This window comes from Mustelus asterias, chromosome 2, assembly GCF_964213995.1.
Source record: "Mustelus asterias chromosome 2, sMusAst1.hap1.1, whole genome shotgun sequence".
Taxonomy (NCBI): Eukaryota; Metazoa; Chordata; class Chondrichthyes; order Carcharhiniformes; family Triakidae; genus Mustelus; species Mustelus asterias.
In genome coordinates this window covers 100,820,732-100,847,741 of record NC_135802.1, presented here as the reverse complement: position 1 = coordinate 100,847,741, position 27,010 = coordinate 100,820,732, and the positions used below count along the sequence as shown (strand labels likewise).

The window sequence follows — 27,010 nt, the reverse complement described above, 5'->3', positions numbered from 1 at the left end:
CCAAGGCGAGAATTTAACCCCAGTCTGTGATGCTGAGAGGCAGCAGTGCTTGCCACTGTGCCATTCCATGTTGCATGTATGTCGCTCTGAAAGATGACACGAGACCAAGGCATTAGTTGCTGTACCATTGCTTCTGACATCAATTCATACTGAAATGTACAGAATGTAGTGATTCTACCAAAGGGTAGATGCAGCATCTCTGAGACAGTCACATTTATTCCCATTTTAATTTGATTATTCCAATTAAATGCTCAATAATTGGTGGTATCAAATGATGCATTAAGCAAGAGGTGGCCCTCAGCTTACTATTACTGTGTTACTTGCTTTGCAGTGTTTCCTGCCATGCTGCAGTTACTGGTTTTATTATTGTGAAGATGGCTGCAGTTATTTACTTTTGGTGAATTGGATAGTTAATGCCTTGTTTGTTCAATGAAGTCATAGCTATTAACCTGCAGGGAGCCGTGCTTTGATAGTTTTTGGCCCCAGTTTGTTTTTAGTCAAGTGGCTTGACAAATTGTTGCTGAAGTGCGAAGTACTGCCAAAGTCACTGAGGCCAAAATGTCACATGACAGCAATTTACTAGAGCAAAGCTTTGAATCATAGAATCCCTGTAGTGCAGAAAGAGGCTATTCAGCCCATCAAGTCTGCACCAACTCTCCGAAAGAGCATCTTAGCCAGGCCCCCCATCCCCCCCCACCGCACCCTATTCCCCTTACCCCACGCATTTACCACAACTAATCCCCCTCATCTATACATCTTGGCACACTAAAGGGCAATTTAGTATGGCCAGACCACCTAGCCTGCACATCTTTGGAATGTGGGAGGAAACCGGAGCACCCGGAGGAAACCCATGCCAACACATGGGGAACACAGACAGTCAGAATCGAAGGCCAGAATCGAAGGCGGGTCCCTGGCTCTGTGAGGTAGCAATGGAACAGGGTACAAACTGCTATAAATCAAGAATGTGAAAATGGACAGGGAGCACATTAATTGTACTTGACAAACCACTATGCAATTCTTTCTTTTTATATTTGATGATATACTGGGCAGAAGATTTTCTGTGAAAAGTAATTAAAATCCACAGCAGTATTTTTTAGCTGATCAAGAATGATCTTTTACTATTTGGAAGCATAAAAAAACTCAAACTGTCCTCAGTTTGTTTGATCTTTCTAATTTGTGTCTCAACAACACCTGGGCCAGTTGAGAGAACACAAAGGTCAGTAGATGGACTGCTTGGTACGCAAACTCCTCTTCACCAGCCTACCAGTATCAGTCATGTCTGACTATGATAGAACTATTGCAAATGTCCACTGTATAGTCTTTGTGAAGATAATCTCTCCACAAGGAGGACATCGTCTATTGTGTAGAGTAATTAGTGGGACAGTTAAGAGGTTCTAGCAACAAAAACTGGAAACCTGTGAGGCGCAGTAACAGAGTTGTACAGCACCACAAATTGTAGCCTCATGATCCGGCACATTACTCACTGTGTGATTACCATCAAACCAACAGACCCAGTGTTGTTGGATATAAGGAAGTGTTTACTTCCTTATACCCATCAAGGTTTCTTCACCATCTACATGGCTTAAGTCAGGAGTGTATTGGGATATTCACCACTCACCTGGATTGGTGTAGCCACAACATTCAAAAAGGTCAACATTATGCTAAAGAGATCAATTTGCTTCTGCAGCAGTTGATATCTACCAAGAGCACAAAGTGGCTGCAGCAGGCGAGGTTTACAGGATACAGTGCAGGAATTCACCAAGATTCCTCCATGAACTCCTAACTCCTCTGCAACCGCTATCAGTAGAAAGCCAAGAACAGCCAAGCCAGGAGATCAGTGTTATTTATGTCCAAGGTCCCCTTCAAGTCATGCATCATCCTTACTTGAGTATGTATCACCTTTTCTTCATTGCCACTGATTCAAAATGCTGGACTTCACTACCTAACACCTTTGAGGGAGCATCATTGTCACAAGAATTGCAACAACTCGAGGAGAGGAGCCGAGCACTTAGGCAATAAACGTGGCCTTATAACTGCTGCCCACATGTTGAGAGAAAATACTGAACAAGATCTCCTATTCTTCACTAGCAGTCTTTCATCTTGATAAACATACGTTTCATCAATACAACCAAATACATTTAAAACTTCCACTGTATAAGGGTTCGATCAAGATAAAAACAAACATAAGACATTTTGCAAAGCAAAGTCTGCAGCTGATCCATCTCTGATAATAATCAAGGCATTAAAAGCACCGATTTAAGTAGTGCTTGGGAATGATAGGTATTTGATGGTGCGAAGGGTGGCCAAAATATCTCATTTGAAAGGAATTCTCCAACACAATCTTATCACTGATTTCAATGAATTTCCTTCAAGCGATACTGGGAGGCACTGGAGGCTGGGGGTTGTTGGTGAAACACTAGGAATTAGTCTGTCTTGAAAGCAACAAATTAGCGGTTTCTCTAATTAAAGCACAGGAAGGCTGAGGTAAATCAATTTATGAAAATATCTTGTAGAAGGTGATTAGAAGGTATTGTTTTCTGTCTTCCCATTTCTCACTGGAACGCTGGAGGTTGAGGGGTGACCTGATAGAGGTTTACAAGATTATGAGTGGCATGGACAGAGTGGATAGTCAGATGCTCTTTCCTAGGGTAGAAAAGTCAAGTACTAGGGGACATAGGTTTAAGGCGCCTGGGGAAAAGTTTAGAGAAGATGTGCGAGGCAAGTCTTTTTACACAGAGGGTGGTGAATGTCTGGAATGCGCTGCCTAGGGGGGTGGTGGGAGCAGGTACAATAGTGGCATTTAAGGGGCATCCAGAAGAATACATGAATAGGATGGGAATGGAAGGATATGGACTCTAAGTACACACAGTTTTAGTTCAGTCAGGCAGCATGGTCGGCACAGGCTTGGAGGGCTGAAGGGCCTGTTCCTGTGCTGTACTTTTCTTTGTTTTTTGTTCTAGGATATAAACTGAATTCCAATTGACTACTAGAATTAAAAGTTTCTCCTCTAAAATTGCAAAGATTTAAATGAGTTCCCAGTGAGTGCAGATCTACAGCAAAACACTTACTACAATCCGGCCCAAATTTGTAATATTGTTCATGGTAACCATGAGCTCGTGGAATTTGGTGCAGCAGAAAGTTGCCCTTCTGTGGCTGGGATTGGGTGAGAGTAGAGGAAATTTAATCAAAGTTGTAATTGTCCTGGAAGTGTTTGATTCTGACACAGGATACAAATGTCAGACAGTGTTCCATTCCAAAACACACCATGATAACGCAAAAGATTCACCCGAGGTATAGAATATCTGACAAAAGAAGTAAACAGTCTCTGGCTGCTTTTGTAGCGATCACTGGAAGATAAGGCCACTCTGGGACATTATTCAGAAAACAGGAAAAGGAGTTAGCATTTGGAATGTGCAGATGACAACACTGAAAGAGGATGATGGAAAAAGATTCAACAGGAACTTCCAGAAAGAAACTGGAATAAATGTATTCAACAAAAGAATTTGCAGAGCTATGGGAAGTAGTTTAGAAGTTTATTTATTAGTGTCACAAGTAGATTTACATTAACATTGCAATGAAGTTACTGTGAAAATCCCCTAGTCACCACACTCCGGCACCTGTTCGGGTACACTGAGGGAGGATTTAGCATGGCCAATGCACCGAACCAGCACATCTTTTGGACTGAGGAAGGAAACCAGGGCACCCAGTGGAAACCCATGCAGATATGGGGAGAGCATGCAGACTCCACACAGTGACCCAAGCCAGGAATCGAACCTGGGTCTCTGGCGCTGTGAGACAGCGGTGCTAACCACTGTGCCACCATGCCACCCCGAGAAAGTGAGTGAGACTCATTCGATAGCTCTTTCAAAGAGTAAGCAGATACAAACATTTCAAAGCCAAATGTTATATAATTCTTTGATTCTATGAAGAAATAATTAACCGGAAAATAGTCCAACATTAATCCTCGGACTTCAATGCCATGAAACCGGTAAGAATTAGGCAGCAATCAGGGCGAGTTCTCAAGTAGGTCCCAGGAAAGCACACAGCGGACTGGGAGTGGGCAAGGGCTGGCACTGATTCACAGTTCTGGTATGGAGCCAGGAGGAGCACTCCCGATTCTCCTAGCTGCATATTCTAGTAGTATAAAAATACTTATCGTGTAGGCAGTGGCATTCAGCAGTCCCTTTAGGTTGCTGTAAAGTCAACTGGTTGGGGCTCGTGCAGGAGCACGTGTCCTTGGGGTCCTGGATATCCCCCTCAAAATTAGACCCTCCGCCCCCCCAATTTCACACCTGAGAAATAAGCAAAGCAAAATCTAAATTCACTCCAAATTGTTCTTCCTATTTACAGACCCGTTGCTCATTTCCATGCATTGTTAGGGATTTTTTTCAGCTCTTTATTTCTCTACCTTTGATCAGCATTTCAGCTCCAAAGTGCTGATTTTTAAAGTATTGTGATCAGCAGGGCCTCCAATAAAAGATGCTCACCAACATGGTACTGGATAACTTAAATGTCAGCAAGTGAAACTTCCAGCCTTCCTCTGTTAAACTGTGCAGCTAGATTCAAAAACACCATTTCGCTGATCCGGATATTACTGCTCCGGATTGCCAGTCCAAAAACTCAGCAGCAACCGAGGTGAGAATGCCATATACTTCATCCAGAAGGGCAACTCTCTATTGCACACAGCACATCAACACAGTGAGTTAAACCTTTACCCAAGAATGAAACCATGAGTCGGTGCTAGAAAGAACCTATCTCAAACTTTTCACGCAGTAATGTCTTATATTTTATTAAGTGCATGCGAAGATGATGTTCTCCAGACTATCATAGTGGTACGTTAGAATATTTGCCGAGTTAGTACAAATCTGTGAACATTTTAATGAAATTTGATGAATGTTGTGTCCCTATTCTTGGTAATAAGAACGCTATAAATATATCTTTATACTTTAAAATGACAATTAAAGGAGGCAGTTATGCAAACATTTATGAAGCATGAAAGTTTTAAGAAGACTGGGTAGCTCAGTCGGTAGAGCATCAGACTTTTAATCTGAGGGTCCAGGGTTCAAGTCCCTGTCTGGGTGCTGATTTTGGCTGAAGGTATTTGCTACCCAGGGAATGCCTGGGAAAACAAGTAATGAATACTTAGAATATAGGAGCAGGAGTAGGCCATTCGGCCCTTCGAGCCTGCTCTGCCATTCATTATCGCTTCTCAGCCTTTTGGCTGGGATCGGGCATCGGATCGGGCCCAGGATGGAGTGTAGTGCCTTTTCTTGTCAGCTTGGATCTTGCTTGTGTCTCTTGTGGGAACCATGAATTGGATTCATTTGGATTTTGGGTTTGGTTTTTGAAGGAAACGGGAAGTGGATTTGGGTTTGCCCAGTCCACTCTGAGCTTTGGCTTTGTGGCTTTGAGGACAAGTAAAAACTTTAAAGAAAAGAAGGCATTGAATAGTTACGTTGTGTCAAATCATTTGTCAACAGCTCCAATAAAGACATGTGATTTCCATTCAGCTAGCTAGCAGAAAGGGACACAGGTAGTTGGGTGTTATCACTGGCGGTGACAGCACCATAAAATTAGAGAGGAGTTAAAACATGCAGACAAGCTGTTCAGCTCAACCAGTTCAGGCTGGTAAAACAAGAGCAGATTACTACAGATGAAGTCAATGGAAAGTGAGAATTGGACGGTGCCCAGCCAACTCAACATCAACTTTACATCCGGTCAGCAGGTTGGAAACTCGGCCTCAGTCACCGGTTGCAATAAGTGGCAGATAATTCTATTCTATTCTCACCTAGTTTATTCACAGGAGATCGTTTTGAGAGACATGCCACTATAGTTATCATAGAGTCATAGAAATCCTACAGAGCAGAAGGAGGCCATTTGGCTCATCGAACCTGCACCGACCACAATCTCACCCAGGCCCTATCCCCATAACCCCACGTATTTACCCTGTTAATCCCCCTGACACTAAGGGGCAATTTATCATAGCCAATCCACCTAACCCGCACATCTTTGGAGTGTGGGAGGAAACCGGAGCACCCGGAGGAAACTCACGCAGACACGGGGAGAATGTGCAAACTCCACACAGAGAGTAACCCGAGGCTGGAATTGAACCCGGGTCCCTGGCGCTGCCGTGCCGCCCCAAAATTAGTTCACCTTTCTAATGTGGCGTGGCTTTCTCATTTTCAGATAGAGAAAAGGAGCACTTGACAAAACATCACTCCTTAATCCGGGGAAAGAGCTTCGGAAGATTTTGCGCCACCATTATGCATCTTGAGTTTGCTGCTCCTAACCACAGTTGGCCCGGAAAATATGTGACTGCTATTTGGGAGTTATTTTTCAGGCGAGTAGCAAAATCCTTTGAGCAAGGAACAGTTAGTTAGCTGAATCTTGGGAGCTGCTGCATGAACTGAGCTGTCTCCACAGCGGTGTCAGTGGCAGGGCCACTGAACTCATTCCATTTGTCAATGTCGAAACTCACACTGTCTTCTCAGCTGGTTTCGACAAGACAGGGAGGGGCAAAACTCCTAAGGTCAATTAACAACCAATATTGCACTGACACGGAATAAATCTTTGTAACAAATGGATACGTACCAAGATGTCCAGGCAGGCAGCTTTGAGCAGGGTGATCTGATCTGCAATGGTCAAGCTCGTGAAGCCAGGCAGCCGTTTAGCAAATTCCACGATTTTGATAATGCACTTTGTGGCAAGTTCACTGAATTTGTCCCACAAACCCAGGTCAAGCCGTACCCGGTGGTCAGCACTGGAATTCTGTAATCAACAAAAGCAATAAATGTATAATCACTGTCAATCAAAATGCAGTTACAAAGCGTGTGACATATAGAGTTCACTGCATGGCTTCTTCTCTGTGAAGATCAGTACTTCAAGCCAAGGAAAACCAATTATTTTATAAGTTGAATCACGCATGTTATTTATTCAAATTAAGATTTTGAGTGGATTTTAGTAGAGTTCTACTCTATTCCCTCTAATAAAACACTTTTAGTAAAACAAATTCTCCAGGCTGCTATATCAGAGTTTTAATAAAACACGACTCGTAAGTAATTAGCAAAGTTCCCCATGAGTTGAATTCCATAGAGGTAATTTTCCGCATTTGTGGCACTGATGCTCGGGAACCTGGAATGCAGGCTGTGCGTACTGTAATATCTCTGGGCACACTGCCCCAGGTTGTCATCATTCACAACAGGCAGGAGCGATTGCCTGCTTCCCTCTGAAAGTTTAACACCAATAAACGTAAGCTATTACGTACTGGGTGGACAAATGTGGGACCTAAGTTGACAATGAATGGAGCTGAGAGACTTTTTCAGAACTTTGTGAAAAGCCTCAAAGTGTAATGGTAGTTGCTTCACTTTCACTGCCTATCAGCAAGCTGCCAACTTCTTCCCCACACTTTCCAGTCCACTTTTTCACAATTTTCCAACACACGGTCAAAGCTCCAACTCTGCATTTGGAAAGTCAGCCTGAAAAGACAATGTAATTTAAAAAGCAATAGAAAGATGAGATATTCAGGTACAAGTCTTCCTAAGTTGTATTAAGGTTTCACACTGGTCAGTCCACATTTCTCCTTCGGTCCTCTGCCCGAAAGGACGTCCTTGTCGATTATTTACCAAACCACAACAAAATACTCTGATTTTTGTTTCCAATGAGTAGGACGAGGAGACAAGCTCCGAGTCTACTTCAGTCAGAATCCAACCCCGTGCTGTCAGTGTCAGTCTCATCCACATGCTAGCTGTCTAGTCAACGGAGCTAACTGTTCCCTACCCCCACCACCCTCGGTCCACTTTTATTCAGTTTTTAGACTTATTGGCCCTGATTTTATCAGTGAGGCTTGCAGAACGGCATTCTCCGTTGGCCCCGGGCGCAATCTTATGAGCCTCGGGTGGGTGCGCCGGAAACATTCTGGCCATTCAGTCCATACTCAGTTTTGATCACAGAATCACAGAATTGGCACAGAAGGAAGCCAATTGGCCCATTTTGTTTGCACAGTTCTCCAAACAAGAACTCCAAACAAGCATCATGACTTCTGGCCATTCCCCTGCCTTTTCCCTCTACCCTGCGCATTGTTTCTACTGAGGCTGAGTGCACAGCTGTGCAGAATGGACAGAGTGGGGCTCGGTGGGGAAGGGGGCTGAGTGGGGGCTCTTTGGGGGGGGTGGCAGGGTTGGGTCACCCTCATACCTGTGTGGCGTGAAGGGGGGGTTACTTTGTGGGTATGGGGAGGATTCCCCTCTTTAGTGAGTGGTTAGTGGTGCTCCCCAGGTCAGTTGGGAGGGGAGGAGGCAACATATCATTTTTGTTTCGGGGGGGGGGCTTGTTTCTGAGCACGGAGATCGGTGCGCCCTTTAAAAACGGTGGCCTGATCTCGGAACAGCGGGACTGGCCAGTGGGTTTCCCAAGATGCCCTCATTAGCATCTTTCTGGTGGGTGAATTCCACCTGACAGATGTTGCCAATGTCAACGGGAAACATTCTTGTTTCCCCACTGGCTTTGCCACTTAGCCTGAAAACAGGAGAATTCCACCGTCTGAATGCATTAAGAGCTGCTGGAGACAAAGTCCAACATATTGCTGGACAATACACCAAAGACTACTGGTAGCAACTTTGCCAGAATACCTAGATACCTTTTGACACAGGGAATGCTGTGTATGATGTATGATGGGATCAGAAAGACAACAGGGCCACCAACAAAGAAACAGCTCTGTTAAAAGCAAAAGGCTAGGGAGGTCATTGCCAACTGCAATAAACACTTGGAGAGATGGGTAGAACAGCATCTTGAGTTGTACCCTCATGAGAACACTGTCACTGAGGAAGCTGGAAGCACCATGGGAAGACTACCTGTCTTGACAGAGCTGGATATCAAACCCACAGTGGAGAGCTTAGCAAAGCTATTGACTTGCTTTCCAAGGGCAAAAGATGTACCACCTGAACTCAGTAAGCACAGGAACACAGCACCCCTGAAGCATGTGCACAAACCCTTCAGCCTCTGCTGAAGCAAAGCCCCAGGAGATGTGTGATGCAAAAATTGTGACCCTATTCAAAAACAAGGGCAACTACATCAATTTCAACAACGACCAAGGCATCTCCCTGCTGAGCATTGTGGAAAGTGTGTTTGCCCCTATTGCTGTTGTCAAGACTGCAGACGTGCTGGTTAGGTGCATTGACCCGAACAGGCGCCGGAGTGTGGCGACTCGGGGAATTTCATAGTAACTTCATTGCAGTGTTCATTTAAGCCTTACTTGTGATCTTGGCTGGACTCATCTATCCTGAATCCCGGTGTTGTTTCAGAACTGGAAGATCTACAATTGACATGATCTCCTCAGTCTGGCAGCCGCAAGACAAACGCCATGAATATTGCCTGCATCGATCTCACCAAAGCATTCGGCCATGTGAGCAGCTAATTAGATGCTGGATGGGCCTAAAATGAAGCTGGGGGCCTTACCAAAGGTCGAGTCAGGATTGTCCCATACGTTCTGGCCTGTCGCTAAGGCCCAGGCTGCTCTCACAAAGTCTAACCTTGCAGAGTGCAAGTCCAGAACTGCTGCACTGTACTTGCTCTGGTGGTGGTGTCAGCATAATCTCTGGAGAAAACTGCTGCACTTTTGTGTTACACTTTATTTTTCTATTGGTGTAGCCCGGTGAAGCCCATCTGGAAGGCGGTCATTGACAGTAATTTGCAGAAAATCAGAAAATAAAATGCAACCTAATATAAACCTTGGTCGCAATGAAACTGACTTCATAGGGGTAAGAAAATGGAACTTCATGATGTTTTTATTGCCTGGAAGTCTGTGTGGAGCATGTACAAACAGGTGAAGGGGCTTAAACGATCAACGTGAAGATTTTTGAGAATGGTTGCACAAAACAGAACACAGCTTACTGCAAGAATAACAAGTTCATCTGGCAGGCAACTTCTTTCAATTCAATACATATGTGAATCAAATTTCCCCAGAAGCATAGTTGAGCAGTATGGTGCAAGGGGAGCTGAATTATGACTTCCCCTTTCAACTTGGTCTTTAGATAATTTTAGGCATTTACGTTTGTCAAACTGACTGCAGAATTATTCAAAATTAACCAGCCACAACTCAGCCAATACTCAATGGCAAGTCCCTAGCTTCACAGTGCAATTTACAATTTCAGAAACATAATGCATTAAAAAAAGCACAAAATGTATTCTTCGAACAACTATCGTTTCACTCCATTTACATTCATGGATCAATGATTCAGAACTTCAGTGTGTAACGAAGCATCAAGCGGCAGATATTCCCCTCAAAGCACATGCTCTCAACTGGATCTCCGAACTGATTGAATGATCAGACAGGCATTGAAACCATTACATTCCCCTATACTGGCTTTTAATTTCACAAATGTCTAACCCCGCTTTTCTTCAAATTATGTTCATTTTTATTCAATTCACAAAGTGCATGTGCTTCAATAAAGATGCAACAAATCAATTTCTTCGAAACTGATATAAAATCGGATTCATTTCACTGATATGAGACAGAGACGAATAAATAAAAAAATGCTCCGGGTAACTATTTTTGCTTCCACTTGCATACCTATGACCTTTTCCTGAGGTTTTGGTGTTCAATCCGATGGAACTTTCAGTAATCGTGACTCCGAGGTACACTGGAGACATTACTATTACCTGCTATCATCTAATGACCAGCAAGGTTGAATAAGTACAATGTATGCCACAGAAAATGGCTTGGGTTCAAATGGAAATTAAACAGCATGTGAGTGATTTGGGACATGGGGCTGGATTTTATGTGCCCCTGCAAGGCGTGTTTTCTGCGGGGAACATGTTAAATAGGTCAGGTCGCTGTGCTTGGATGTGCTGCACAGCATCCGGCCCAATCTGATTGTGAGGATGGAAATCCCACCTGCTGCCAATCAATCAATCTCAGAGCGTAAAATGGCGGTCGGCCTATCGGGAGTTGGCGGTGGTTAAGCCCCCACCGTTCTAAAACCTCAGGCCAAGGTAATCAAGAACAGCCCATATGGTTTTGTGAAAAGGAAATCATGTTTAACCAATTTATTGGAGTTCTTTAAAGGAGTAACATGTGCTGTGGATAAAAGGGAACCAGTAGATGTACAGTACCTAGATTTCCAGAAGGCATTTGATAAGGTGTCAGATCAAAGGCCATTGTGAAAAATAAAAGCTCACAGTGTAGGGTGTAACGCATTAGCATTGATGGAAGATTGGCTGGCAGAAAACAGAGAGTATGCATAAATGGGTCTTTTTCTGATTGGCAGGATGTGGTGGGTGGAGTCATGCAGGCATCTGTGCTGGTGTCTTAACTTGACATCAATGGCTTAGATGAGGGAAGTGAAGGCATGGTAGCTAAATTTGTAGATGACAGAAAGATAGGGGTAGGAAAGTATGTTGTGGAGAAGACATAATGAGTTACAGATGGATATAGATAAGTTGTGATAAGTTGTGAGTGGGTAAAACTATGGTATAATGTGGGAAAGTGTGAAGTTGTTCCCTTTGGTAGGAAGAATGAAAAAGCAGAATATTAATTTGAACCGGGAGCAACAGCAGAATTCCAAGGTGAGACAGATTTAAATCTTATGTTTGAGAAACAAAACCTTAGTATGCAGATACAGTATGTAATCAAGAAGGCTAATTAAATGTTTTACTTTATTATGAGAGGAATTGAATCTAAAAGTAAGGGTGTTATGTTTCAGATACACAGGCCATTGGTGAGACCACATCTCGAATACTGTGTGCAGTTTCGGTCTCCTTATATAAGGAAGGATGTCAATGTGTTGGAAGCGGCTCAGAGGGGGATTACTAGATTGATATCTGGAATGAGCAGGTTGCCTTATAAGGATAGGTCAAACAGGCTGGGTGTGTTTCCAATGGAGTTTGGAGGAGCAAGGGGTGGCTTGATTGAAGTACCTAAGACCACAGTGCAGAAGGAGGCCATTTGGCCCATCGAATCTGCATCGACTCTCTGATAGAGTATCTTATCCAGGTCCTCTTCCCCAGAACCCCCTATATTTACAATGGCTAATCCACCTAACCTACACATCCTGGGACACTAAGGGGTAATTTTGCCATTGCCATTACCATCTAACTCACACATCTCTGGAATGTGGGAGGAAATTGGAGCACTCGGAGGAAAACCAAGCAGACACAGGGTGAAGCAGTGAACTCCACACAGACAATCACCCAAGGCTGGATTTGAACCTGGTTCCTTGGCGCTATGAGGCAGCAATGCTGACCACTGTGCTGCCCACAAGATCCTGAATGGTGTTGACAAGATGGATGTGGTAAGGATGTTTCCTCTGGTGGGTGAGTCCAGAACTAGGGGCACTGTTTTAGAATTAGGCGTCACCCTTACAGGACGGGGATGAGGAGAATGTTTTTCTTTCGCAACTTTGAATCATAGAATCATAGAAGCCCTACAGTACAGAAAGAGGCCATTCGGCCCATCGAGTCTGCACCGACCACAATCCCACCCAAACCCTACCCTCATATCCCTACATATTTTACCCACTAATCCACGCATCTCAGGACACTAAGGGGCAATTTTAGCATGGCCAATCAACCTAACCCGCACATCTTTGGACTGTGGGAGGAAACCGGAGCACCCGGAGGAAACCCACGCAGACACGAGGAGAATGTGCAAACTCCACACAGACAGTGACCCAAGCCGGGATTCGAACCCGGGACCCTGGAGCTGTGAAGCAGCAGTGCTAACCACTGTGCTACCGTGCCGTGGAACCCTTTGCCTCAAAAGGCAGTGGAGACAGGGGGTCATTGAACATTTTTAAGGCAGAGGTAGATAGATTCTTGACAGGCAAGGGAATCAGAGGTAACTGGGAGTAAATGGAGTGTAGAATTTGAAACACTGTTCAGCCATGATCTTATTGAATGACGGAGCAGGCTATTTCTGCTCATATTTCATATGTTCTTTTGTATGTTTGTATTTCAGGGAAGTCAAATTAACTCTTTATAATCAAAGTCAGCTCCACATGTTGAAAAGGCATTGTGGCTACGGGCCACAGTTGTACGCAGAACCATTTCATTGCAGTTCCTGTGACTGTGATCATTCTAGAGTAGAAAGTAAGTAGGTCATTAACAGAGCTAGCATTCTTTGAATGACACAGGGCTGCATAGTTAACAGCTGGACACACAGTCTGATTTTAACCTCAGTGCATTCCTGCAACTGCCATTCCCATACAAACAGGAGGTTATAGTTAATCGCAATAACTCGTCAATATTCTTTTTGCACAGCCTGCCATGGCTTACATTTTACAGATTCTTCTCTCCCGCCTCTCTTGCAATCTGCTGACTTTTGTTGGAAGGTAATTCCTGGACCACTGGCTGCTCTCTGCAAGTGGCAATCTTTCGTGTTTAACACTGACACGAGGAGGATGAGGAGGTAACTTGTAGAGGTTTCTAAACTCATGAGGGGCAGAGACAAGGTGAATAGCCACGGTCTTCTCCCCAGGGTAGGGGCGTCCAAAACTAGGTCTAAGGTGAGAGGGAAAAGATTTAAAAGGAACCTGAGGAGCAGCCTTTCCACACAGAGGGTGGTGCGTATATGGAATGAGCTGTCAGAGGAGTGGGTAGAGGTGGGTACAATTGCAACATTTAAAAGACACTGGGACAGGTACATGGAGAGGAAAAATTCAGAGGGATGTGGGCCAAACACAGGCAAATGGAACCAGTTCAGTTAGCAAACCTGGTCGGCATGGACGAGTTGGGCAGAAGGGCCTCTTTCTGTGCTGGATAGCTCTATGACAGGGAATGCAAACAGGATATTTGACTGTGGCAAGCATCACAGCCTAGCCAATTTTGTCTCACCTGTGTCAATGTGGGTCACTGAACAAGAATCAGGAATGTGGACCCTGGCTGATCATTCCGATTGGGCACTTTACAACCTTCTAGACTGAACATTGAATTCAACCACTTCAGAGCATGAACTCGCTCCTCCACCCTCACCCCATTTCCATTTATTTCTTTTCATCTCATTCTCCATTTTATCGCTCTCCTTTTTTCCAACCCCACATCCTCCCCCCCCCCCGCCCCTCCGCCCCCCAAACCCCTCTCCAGGTCAACGGCCACATTCCCCAGGCAGTCCTTCACCAAGCTGGACCTTTATTTTGCCATTAATGCATAATGGACACTTTCAACACCTTCTCAGCCTTCTGTATCCTCCTTTACATTCCCATTGTCCAAGTCCACCCTCCACCCTCACAGTATAATTCTCTGCTGCCTCTCTTTCCTCTCAGCTCTGCCGAAGGGTTATCCAGATTTGAAACGTTGGCTCTATTCTCTCTCCACAGTTGCTGCTGGACCTGCTGAGACGTCGCAGCATTTTTCTGTTTTTGTGCCTGGCTGACCATTCTCTTCCTGCACCCAGAAACACTGGAATCAACGCAGCTCTCCGATTGAGACGAGATGATTCAACCAGCACATTCTGGGAGAGGAACAGGGATTTCTCTCAGCTGGTGTGCTGTAGCATTATCTCTTATTATGTCAATACTACAGCTGAACACCATGAAATAGCTGCTTCAAGCTTTCCATTTCCTTTATTCAAGAAGCAGCATGTATGTGCAGCATGAAAAAACATCCTTGCTGCAAAGATGTGGAGATGTAGAGGAAGGCAACCCTTGGCCAGCAGAGCTGCAGCCTCCCTGTTCTCAAGCCCAGCAGATCCCCAGCTCTTCCTGCAAGCAGCAACCACATTCTTATTTATTTTCGTGGCAAGCCACAAAAGATCCCACATGGAGCTATCAGTTTCCAAAAATGCTATTGGCAAAAGTTCAGAGGAACATTTGAAAGGCCACCTGGGGGCAAACAGACTGCACTTTATGTTCAAAATAAAGCAGAAGAGCTAAGATGTAATGATTGACATCCAGCAATACAGCCAATATTCACACACTCACTAACGACACAAACACACACTCACTAACTACACAAACACACACTCACTAACGACACAAACACTCACTCACTCACTACACAAACACTCACTACACAAACACTCACTCACTCACTACACAAACACTCACGACACAAACACTCACTAACTACACAAACACTCACTCAATAACGACATAAACACTCACTCACTGACTACACAAACACCGATGAACTACACAAACACTCACTAACTACACAAACACACACTCACTAACGACACAAACACTCACTCACTCACTACACAAACACTCACTACACAAACACTCACTCACTCACTACACAAACACTCACAAGCTACGCAAACAATCACTAACTAACAAACACAAACACACAAACTAAGCAAAAACTCACTCACTAACTACGCAGTCACTCACGAACGACACAAACACACACTGATAAACTACAAAAACACTCATTCACTAACTACACACTCACTCCCAAACTACACAAACACACACTCACTAACGACACAAACACTCACTCACTAACTACACAAACACACACACTAACTACACACACACTGACTACACAAACACACACGAACTACACAGACACTCACTCACTAACTACACAAACACACTCACTAACTACACAGACACTCACTAACTACACAAACACTCACTAACCACACAAATGCTCACTAACTAGACAAACACTCACTCACTAACTACGCAAACACTCACTAACTACACAAACACTCACTCACTAACTACACAAACACACTCACTAACTACACAAACACTCACTCACTAACTACACAAACACTCACTCACTAACTACACAAACACTCACCACACAAACACTCACTCCCTAACTACACAAACACTCACAAGCTACGCAAACAATCACTCACTAACTACACAAACACACACTCACAAACTAAGCAAAAACTCACTAACTACGCAGTCACTCACGAACGACACAAACACACACTGACAAACTACAAAAACACTCATTCACTAACTACACACTCACTCACTAACTCAACAAACACTAACTCACTAACTGCACAAACGCTCACACACAAACTACACAAACACACACTCACTAACGACACAAACACTCACTCACTAACTACACAAACACACACACTAACTACACACACACTGACTACACAAACACCCATTAACTACACAAACACTCACTCACTAACTACACAAAAAGACACTCACTAACTACACAGACACTCACTAACTACACAAACACTCACTAACCACACAAACACGCACTAACTACACAAACACACACTCACTAACTACACAGACACTCACTCACTAACTACACAAACACTCGCTAACTACACAAACACTCACTCACTAATAAAAAAACACTCACTAACTTCACAAACACACTCACTAACGACACAAACACTCACTAACTACACAAACACTCACTAACTACACAAACACTCACTCACTAATAAAAAAACACTCACTAACTTCACAAACACACACTCACTCACGACACAAACACTCACTAACTACACAAACACTCACTAACTAACTACACAAACACTCACTAACTACACAAACACTGACTCACTAACTACACAAACACTCACTAACTACACAAACGCTCACTAACTAGACAAACACTCACTCACTAACTACGCAAACACTCACTAACTTCACAAACACCCACTCACTAACTAGACACTCATTCACTAAACTACACACACACTCACTACACAAACACGCACTCACTAATGACAAAAACACTCACTCACTTACTACACAAACACTCATACACTATCTACACAAACACTCACTAACTACACAAACACTCACTAACTACACAAGCACTCACTCACTATCTACACAAACACACACTCACTAACTACACAAACACTCACTCACTAACTACACAGACACTCACCACACAAACACTCACTCGCTAACTACACAAACACTCAAGCTACGCAAACAATCACTCACTAACGACACAAACTCACTCACTAACTACACAAACACACTCACAAACTAAGCAAAATCTCACTCACTAACTACGCAAACAGTCACTCACGAACGACACAAACACACACTGACAAACTATAAAAACGCACATTCACTAACTACACGCTCACTCACTAACTCAACAAACACTAACTCACTAACTACACAAACACTCACACGCAAACTACACAAACACACACTCACTAACGACACAAACACTCACTCACTAACTACACAAACACTCACTAACTACACAAACACTCACACACTAACTACACACACACTGACTAACTACACAAACACCCACTAACTACACAAACACTCACTCACGAACTACGCAAAAACTCACTCACTAACTACGCAGTCACTCACGAACTACACAAACACACACTGACAAACTACATAAACACTCATTCACTAACTAGACAAACATTCACTCACTAACTACACAAACACTCACACACTAACTACACACACTCACTAACCACACAAACACTCACTCACTAACTACACAAACACCCACTAACTACACAAACACTCAGTCACTAACTACGCAAAACCACACTCACTAAGTACACAAACACACCCTCATTAACTACACAAACACACACTCACCAACTACACAAACACTCACTCACTACGCAAACACCCACGAACTACACAAACATGCAGTCTCCAACTACACAAACACACACTCACTAACTACACAAACACACTCACTAACTACACAAACACACTCACTAACTACACAAACACGCTCACAAGCTATGCAAACACTCACTCACCAACTACACAAACACTCATTCACTAACAACACAAACATTCACTCGCTATCAACACAAACACTCACTAACTACACAATCAGTTGCTAACTACACGGATATTCCTTCACTAACTACACAAACACACTCTCACTAACTACACAAACACTCACTCACTTACTACAAAAACACTCACTCACTAACTACACAAACACACACTCACTAAATACACAAACACACACTCACTAACTGCACAAACATGCTCTCACTAGCTACGCGGACACTCACTCACTAGCTACACAAACACGCACTCACAAACTACACAAACACACTCATTAACAACACAAACACACACTCACTAACTACACAAGCACGCACTCACTAACTACACAAACACACTCACTAACTACAGAAACACACACTCACTAACGACACAAACACACTCACTAACTACACAAACACACTCACAAGCTACGCAAACACTCACTCATTAACTACACGAACACTCACGCACCAACTATACAAACACACTCACTAGCCACTCAAACACTCAATCACTAACTGCACAAACACTCACTCACTAACTACACAGACACACATTCACTAACTATACAAACACTCACTCACTAACGCACAAACAAACACACACTAACTACACAAACAGTCACTCACTAACTACACAAACACATACTGACTAACTACACAAACTCACTCACTAACTACACAAACACACACACACTAACTACACCAACACTCACTAACTACACAGACACACACTCACGAACTACACAAACACACACTCACTAACTTCACAAACATTCATTCGCTAACTACACAAACTCACACTAACTACACAATCAGTTGCGAACTACACAGATACTCCTTCACTAACTACTCAAACACACTCTCACTAACTACACAAACACTCACTAACTATACAAACTCACTAACCACATAAACATTTACTCCCGAACTACATAAACACTCACTAACTACACAGACACTCACTCACTAACTACACAAACACACACTCACTAACTACACAAACATTCACTCGCTAACTACACCGATACGCACTCACTAACTACACAAACACTCACTCACTAACTACACAAACACACACTCACCTACTACACATACACACACTCACGAAGAACAAACTCACACTAACTACACAAGCACTCACTAACTACACAAACATACTCACTAACTACACAGACACACACTCACTAACGACACAAACACACACTCACTAACCACACAAACACACACGAACTGCACAAATACACACTCAATAACTACAGAAACACTCACTAACTACACAAACGCTCACTCACTAACTACACAAACACACACTAACAACACAAACACACACGTACTAATTACACAAACACTCACTCACTAACTACACAAACACACACTCACTAACAACACAAACACACACGTACTAATTACACAAACACTCACTCACTCACTAACTACACAAACATACACTCACGAACTAAACAAACACTCACTCACTCACTAACTACACCAACACTCTCTCACTACACAAATGGACACTCACTAACTAACGACACAAACACACACTAACTACACAAATACACACTCACTAACTACACAGACACTCACTCACTAACTACACAAACACACACTCACTAACCACACCAACACGCAATAACTGCACAAACACACACTCACTAACTACACAAACACTCACTAACTACACAAACACTCACTAACTACACAAACGCTCACTAACTAGACAAACACTCACTCACTTACTACGCAAACACTCACTAACTTCACAAACACCCACTCACTAACTAGACACTCATTCACTAAACTACACACACTCACTACACAAACACGCACTCACTAACGACAAAAACACTCACTCACTTACTACACAAACACTCACTAACTACACAAACACTCACTAACTACACAAGCACTCACTCACTATCTACACAAACACACACTCACTAACTACACAAACACTCACTCACTACACAAACACTCACTCACTAACTACACAGACACTCACCACACAAACACTCACTCGCTAACTACACAAACACTCACAATCTACGCAAACAATCACTCACTAACTACACAAACACTCACTCACTAACTACACAAACACACTCACAAACTAAGCAAAACCTCACTCACTAACTACGCAAACAGTCACTCACGCACGACACAAACACACACTGACAAACTACAAAAACGCACATTCACTAACTACACACTCACTCACTAACTCAACAAACACTAACTCACTAACTACACAAACACTCACACGCAAACTACACAAACACACACTCACTAACGACACAAACACTCACTCACTAACTACACAAACACTCACTAACTACACAAACACTCACACACTAACTACACACACACTGACTAACTACACAAACACCCACTAACTACACAAACACTCATTCACTAACTCCGCAAAAACTCACTCACTACCTACGCAGTCACTCACGAACTACATCAACACACACTGACAAACTACATAAACACTCATTCACTAACTACACAAATACTCACTCACTAACTATACAAACACCCACTAACGACACACTCACTCCTAACTACGCAAAAACAAACTCACTAAGTACACAAACACACACTCTCTAACTACACAAACACACACTCACCAACTACACAAACACTCACTACGCAAACACCCACGAACTACACAAACATGCAGTCTCCAACTACACAAACACACACTCACTAACTACACAAACACACTCACTAACTACACAAACACACTCACTAACTACACAAACACGCTCACAAACAACACAAACACACACGTACTAATTACACAAACACTCACTTATTCACTAACTACACAAACATACACTCACGAACTAAACAAACACTCACTCACTCACTAACTACACCAATGGACACTCACTAACTAACGACACAAACACACACTAACTACACAAATACACACTCACTAACTACACAGACACTCACTCACTAACTACACAAACACACATTCACTAACCACACCAACACGCACTAACTGCACAAACACACACTCACTAACTACACAAACACTCACTAACTACACAAACACTCAGTTACTACACAAACACTCGCACACTAACTACGCAAACAATCACTAACTACACAGACAGTCGCTCACTAACTCCACGAACACACACTCACTAACTACACAAAAACTCACTCACAAACTACACAAACGCTCACACTAACTACACACTCACTAACTTCACAAACACACACTCATGAGCTACACAAACACTCACTAACCACACAAACACACACTCACCAACTACAAAAACACACATTCACGAACTACACAATCACTCACTAATTACACAAACACACACACTAACTACACCAGCACTCACTAACTACACAGACACACACTCACTAACTACACAAACACACACTCACTAACTACACAAACATTCACTCGCTAACAACACAAACACTCACTAACTACACAATCAGTTGCTTACTACACAGATACTCCTTCACTAACTACACAAACACACTCTCACTAACTACACAAACACTCACTATCTATATAAACTCACTAACCACATAAACATTTACTCCCGAACTACATAAACACTCACTAACTACACCGACAATCACTCACTAACCACACAAACTAACAACACAAACACTCATGAACTACACAAACACTCACTCACTAACTACACCGACACACACTCACTAACGACACAAACACACACTCACTAACCACATAAACATTCACTCCCGAACTACACAAATACTCACTAACTAAACAGACACTCACTAACTACACAAACACTCACTCACTAACCACAGAAACACACACGCACTAACTACACACTCACTAACCACACAAACACTCACTCACTAACTACACAAATACTCACACACTAACTTCACAAGCACTCACACACGAACGTCACAAACACACACTCACTAACTACACAAACACTCACTAACTACAGAAACACACACTCACTAACTACACAAACACTCATTCACAAACTACACAAACACTCACTCACTAACTACACAAACACTCACTCACTAACGACACAAACACACACTCACTAATTAAACAAACAGACACAAACTACACAAACACTTACTAACTACACAAACACACACTCGCTAAGTACACAAACACACACTCACTAATTAAACAAACACAGACACAAACTACACAAACACTTACTAACTACACAAACACACACTCGCTAACTACACAAACACACACTCACTAATTAAACAAACACAGACATAAACTACACAAACACCTACTAACTACACAAACACACACTCCCTAACTGCACAAACACTCACTCACTAACTACACAAACAGTCACTCACTAACTACACAAACACACACTCACTAACTACACAAACACTCACTAACTACAGAAACACACACTCACTAACTACACAAACACTCATTCACAAACTACACAAACACTCACTCACTAACTACACAAACACTCACTCACTAACGACACAAACACACACTCACTAATTAAACAAACAGACACAAACTACACAAACACTTACTAACTACACAAACACACACTCGCTAAGTACACAAACACACACTCACTAATTAAACAAACACAGACACAAACTACACAAACACTTACTAACTACACAAACACACACTCGCTAACTACACAAACACACACTCACTAATTAAACAAACACAGACATAAACTACACAAACACCTACTAACTGCACAAACACACACTCCCTAACTGCACAAACACTCACTCACTAACTACACAAACAGTCACTCACTAACTACACAAACACTCACTCACTAAATACACAAACACATACACTAACTACACAAACACACACTCACTAATGACAGAAAAACACACTGACTAACTACACAAACACTCACTCACAAACTACACACTCACTCACGACACAAAAACACACTCACTAACTACACAAACACTCATGAACGACACAAAAACACACTAACTACACAAACACACACTCACTCACTACACAAACACACACTCACTAACTTCACAAAAGCTCACTAACGACACAAAAACACACTCACTAACGACACAACATACTCTCTAACTACACAAACACTCGCTCACTAACTACACAAACACTCGCTCACTAACGACACAAACACTCACTCACTAACTACACAAATGGACACTCACTAAATACAAACACTCACTCACTAACGACACAAACATGCACTAACTACACAAATACACACTCACGAACGACACAGACACTCACTCATTAACTACACAAACATACACTCACTAACCACACAAACACGCACTAACTAACCAAACACTCACTCACTAATGACACAAACACTCACTGACTTCACAAACACACGAGCTACACAAACACACACTAACTTCACAAACACTCATTCACGAACGACACAAACACACTCACTAACAACACAAACACACACACACTAACTACATACACACACTCACAAACTACACAAAAACTAACTCACAAACTACACACTCTCACAAAACAAAAACACACTCACTAACTACACAAACACACACTCACTAATGACACAAAAACACACTCTCTAACTACACAACACTCACTCACGAACTACACAAACACTCACTAACTACACAAACACTCACTCATGAACTACACAAACACTCACTCCCAACTACACAAACGCACACTCACTAACTACACAAACACACATTCACTAACTACACAAACACACACACATTAACTCACAAACACACACACTAACTACATACACACACTCACAAACTACACAAAAACTAACTCACAAACTACACACTCTCACAAAACAAAAACACACTCACTAACTACACAAACACACACTCACTAATGACACAAAAACACACTCTCTAACTACACAACACTCACTCACGAACTACACAAACACTCACTAACTACACAAACACTCACTCATGAACTACACAAACACTCACTCCCAACTACACAAACGCACACTCACTAACTTCACAAACACTCACTCACTAACCACACAAACACTCCCTCACTAACTACACAAACACACACTTACTAACTAAACAAACACTCACATCATGAACTAAACAAACACGCACTAACTACACAAACACTCACTCACTAACTACGCAAACACTCACACTAACGACGCAAACACTCACTAACTACACAATCACACAATCATTAACTGCACAAACACACACACTAACGACACAAACACACACGAACTAGACAAACACTCACTCACGAGCTACACAAACACTCACTCACTAACTACACAAAGACTCATTCACAAACTACACAAACACTCACTCACTAACTACACAAACACCCACTCACTAACTACACAAACACACACTCACTAACTACACAAACACACACTCTCTAACTACACACTCACTCACTAACTACACAAACACTCACTCACTAACTACAGAAACACACACACACTAACTACACAAACACACTCACTAACCACACAAACACTCACTAACTACACAAACACACACTCACTAACTACACAAACGCTCACTCACGAACTGCACAAACACACATTCACTAACTACACAAACACACACACATTAACTCACAAACACACACACTAACTACATACACACACTCACAAACTACACAAAAACTAACTCACAAACTACACACTCACTCACGACACAAAAACACACTCACTAACTACACAAACACACACTCGCTCACTACACAAACATACACTCACTAACTTCACAAACGCTCACTAACGACACAAAACACACTCACTAACGACACAACATACTCTTAACTACACAAACACTCGCTCACTAACTACACAAACACTCGCTCACTAACGACACAAACACTCACTCACTAACTACACAAACACACAATCACGAACTAAACAAACACTCACTCAGTAACTACACAAACACATTCTCACTAACTACACAAACACTCTCTAACTACACAAATGGACACTCACTAACTACAAACACTCACTCACTAACGACACAAACATGCACTAACTACACAAATACACACTCACGAACGACACAGACACTCACTCACTAACTACACAAACATACACTCACTAACCACACAAACACGCACTAACTAACCAAACACTCACTCACTAATGACACAAACACTCACTGACTTCACAAACACACGAGCTACACAAACACACACTCACTAACTTCACAAACACTCATTCACGAACGACACAAACACACTCACGAACGACACAAACACACACTCACTAACTACACAAACACACACACATTAACTCACAAACACACACGCACTAACTACATACACACACTCACAAACTACACAAACACTAACTTCCAAACTACACTCACTCACAACACAAAAACACACTCACTAACTGCACAAACACGCACTCTCTAACTACACACTCACTCACTAACTACACAAACACTCACTCACTAAATACACAAACACTCACTCACTAACTACACAAACACACACTCACTAGCGACAGAAAAACACACTCACTAACTACACAAACACTCACTCACAAACTGCACTCACTCACGACACAGGCACACTCACTAACTACACAAACACACACTCACGACTCAAAAACACACTCACTAACGACACAAAAACACACTAACTACACAAGCACACACTCAGTAACTACACAAACACTCACGAACGACACAGAAACACACTAACTACACAAACACACACGCACTAACTACACAAACACACACTCACTAACTTCACAAACGCTCACTAACGACACAAAAACACACTCACTAATGACACAACACACTCACTAACGACACAAACGCTAACTCACTAACTACACAAACACGCACTAACTACACAAACACACACTCACTACCTACACAAACACTCACTCACTAACTACACAAACACCCACTCAATAACCACACAAACACTCACTAACTTCACAAACACACACTCACTAACTACACAGACACTCACGAACCACACACTCACTAACGACACAAACACTCACTAACGACACAAACACTCACTCACAAGCTACACAAACACTCACTAACTGTACAAACACACACTCAGTAACTTCACAAACACTCATTCACTAACTACACAAACACTCACTCACTAACTACACACTCACTCACTAATGACACAAACACTCACTCACTAACTACACACACACACACACTCATGAACGAAACAAACACTCACTCACTAACTACACAAACACTCTCCAACTACACAAACAGACACTCACTAACTACAAACACTCACTCACTAACGACACAAACACGCACTAACTACACAAATACACACTCACTAACTACACAGACACTCACTCTAACTACATAAACACACACTCACTAACTGCAGAAACACACACACACTAACTACACAAACACACTCACTAACCACACAAACTCTCACTAACTACACAAACACACACTCACTAACTACACAAACGCTCACTCACTAACTACACAAACACACACACATTAACTCACAGACACACACACTAACTACATACACACACTCACAAACTACACAAAAACTAACTCACAAACTACACACTCACACACAACACAAAAACACACTCACTAACTGCACAAACATGCACTCTCTAACTACACACTCACTCATTAACTACACAAACACTCACTCACTAACAACACGAACACACACACATTAACGACACAAACACACACTCACTAATGACACAAAAACACACTCTCTAACTACACAAACACCCACTCACTAACTACACAAACACACACTCACTAACTAAGCAAACACTCACTAACTAAACAAATACTCACTAACTACACAAACACTCACTCACTAACTACACAAACACTCATTCACAAACTACACAAACACTCACTCACTAACTACACAAACACCCACTCACTAACTACACAAACACCCACTCACTAACTACACAAACACACACTCACTAACTAAACAAACACTCACTAACTAAACAAATACTCACTAACTACACAAACACTCACTCACTAACTACACAAACACTCATTAACAAACTACACGAACATTCACTAACTACACAAACACACACACGAATGACACAAACACTCACTAACTACTCAAACACGCACTAAGTAATTACAAAAACACTCATTCACGAACTACACAAACACTCACTAACTACACAAAAACTAACTCACTAAATACACAAACACTAACGCACTAACTACACAAACACACACTCACTAACGACACAACAATACACGCAGTAACTACACAAACACTCACTCACAAACTACACAAACACACACACTAACGACACAAAAACACACTCACTAACT

At 42.4% G+C, this 27,010-nt stretch overlaps 1 protein-coding gene and 1 non-coding gene across 4 annotated transcripts in view; one reads left to right on the top strand and one right to left on the bottom strand.

The window, feature by feature from the left end:
- Positions 1–27,010, bottom strand: part of LOC144510085 (retinoic acid receptor beta-like) — a 254,687-nt gene that overhangs the window by 23,955 nt on the left and 203,722 nt on the right. For all 3 annotated transcript variants that reach the window (XM_078239333.1, XM_078239342.1, XM_078239353.1), the window contains one exon: positions 6,592–6,768. In XM_078239333.1, the coding sequence (XP_078095459.1) occupies positions 6,592–6,768 (177 nt within the window). The remainder of the gene's footprint in view (positions 1–6,591; positions 6,769–27,010) is intronic.
- trnak-uuu (transfer RNA lysine (anticodon UUU)) lies at positions 5,009–5,083 on the top strand. The gene has a single exon. It is a non-coding gene; the product is annotated as a tRNA-Lys (tRNA).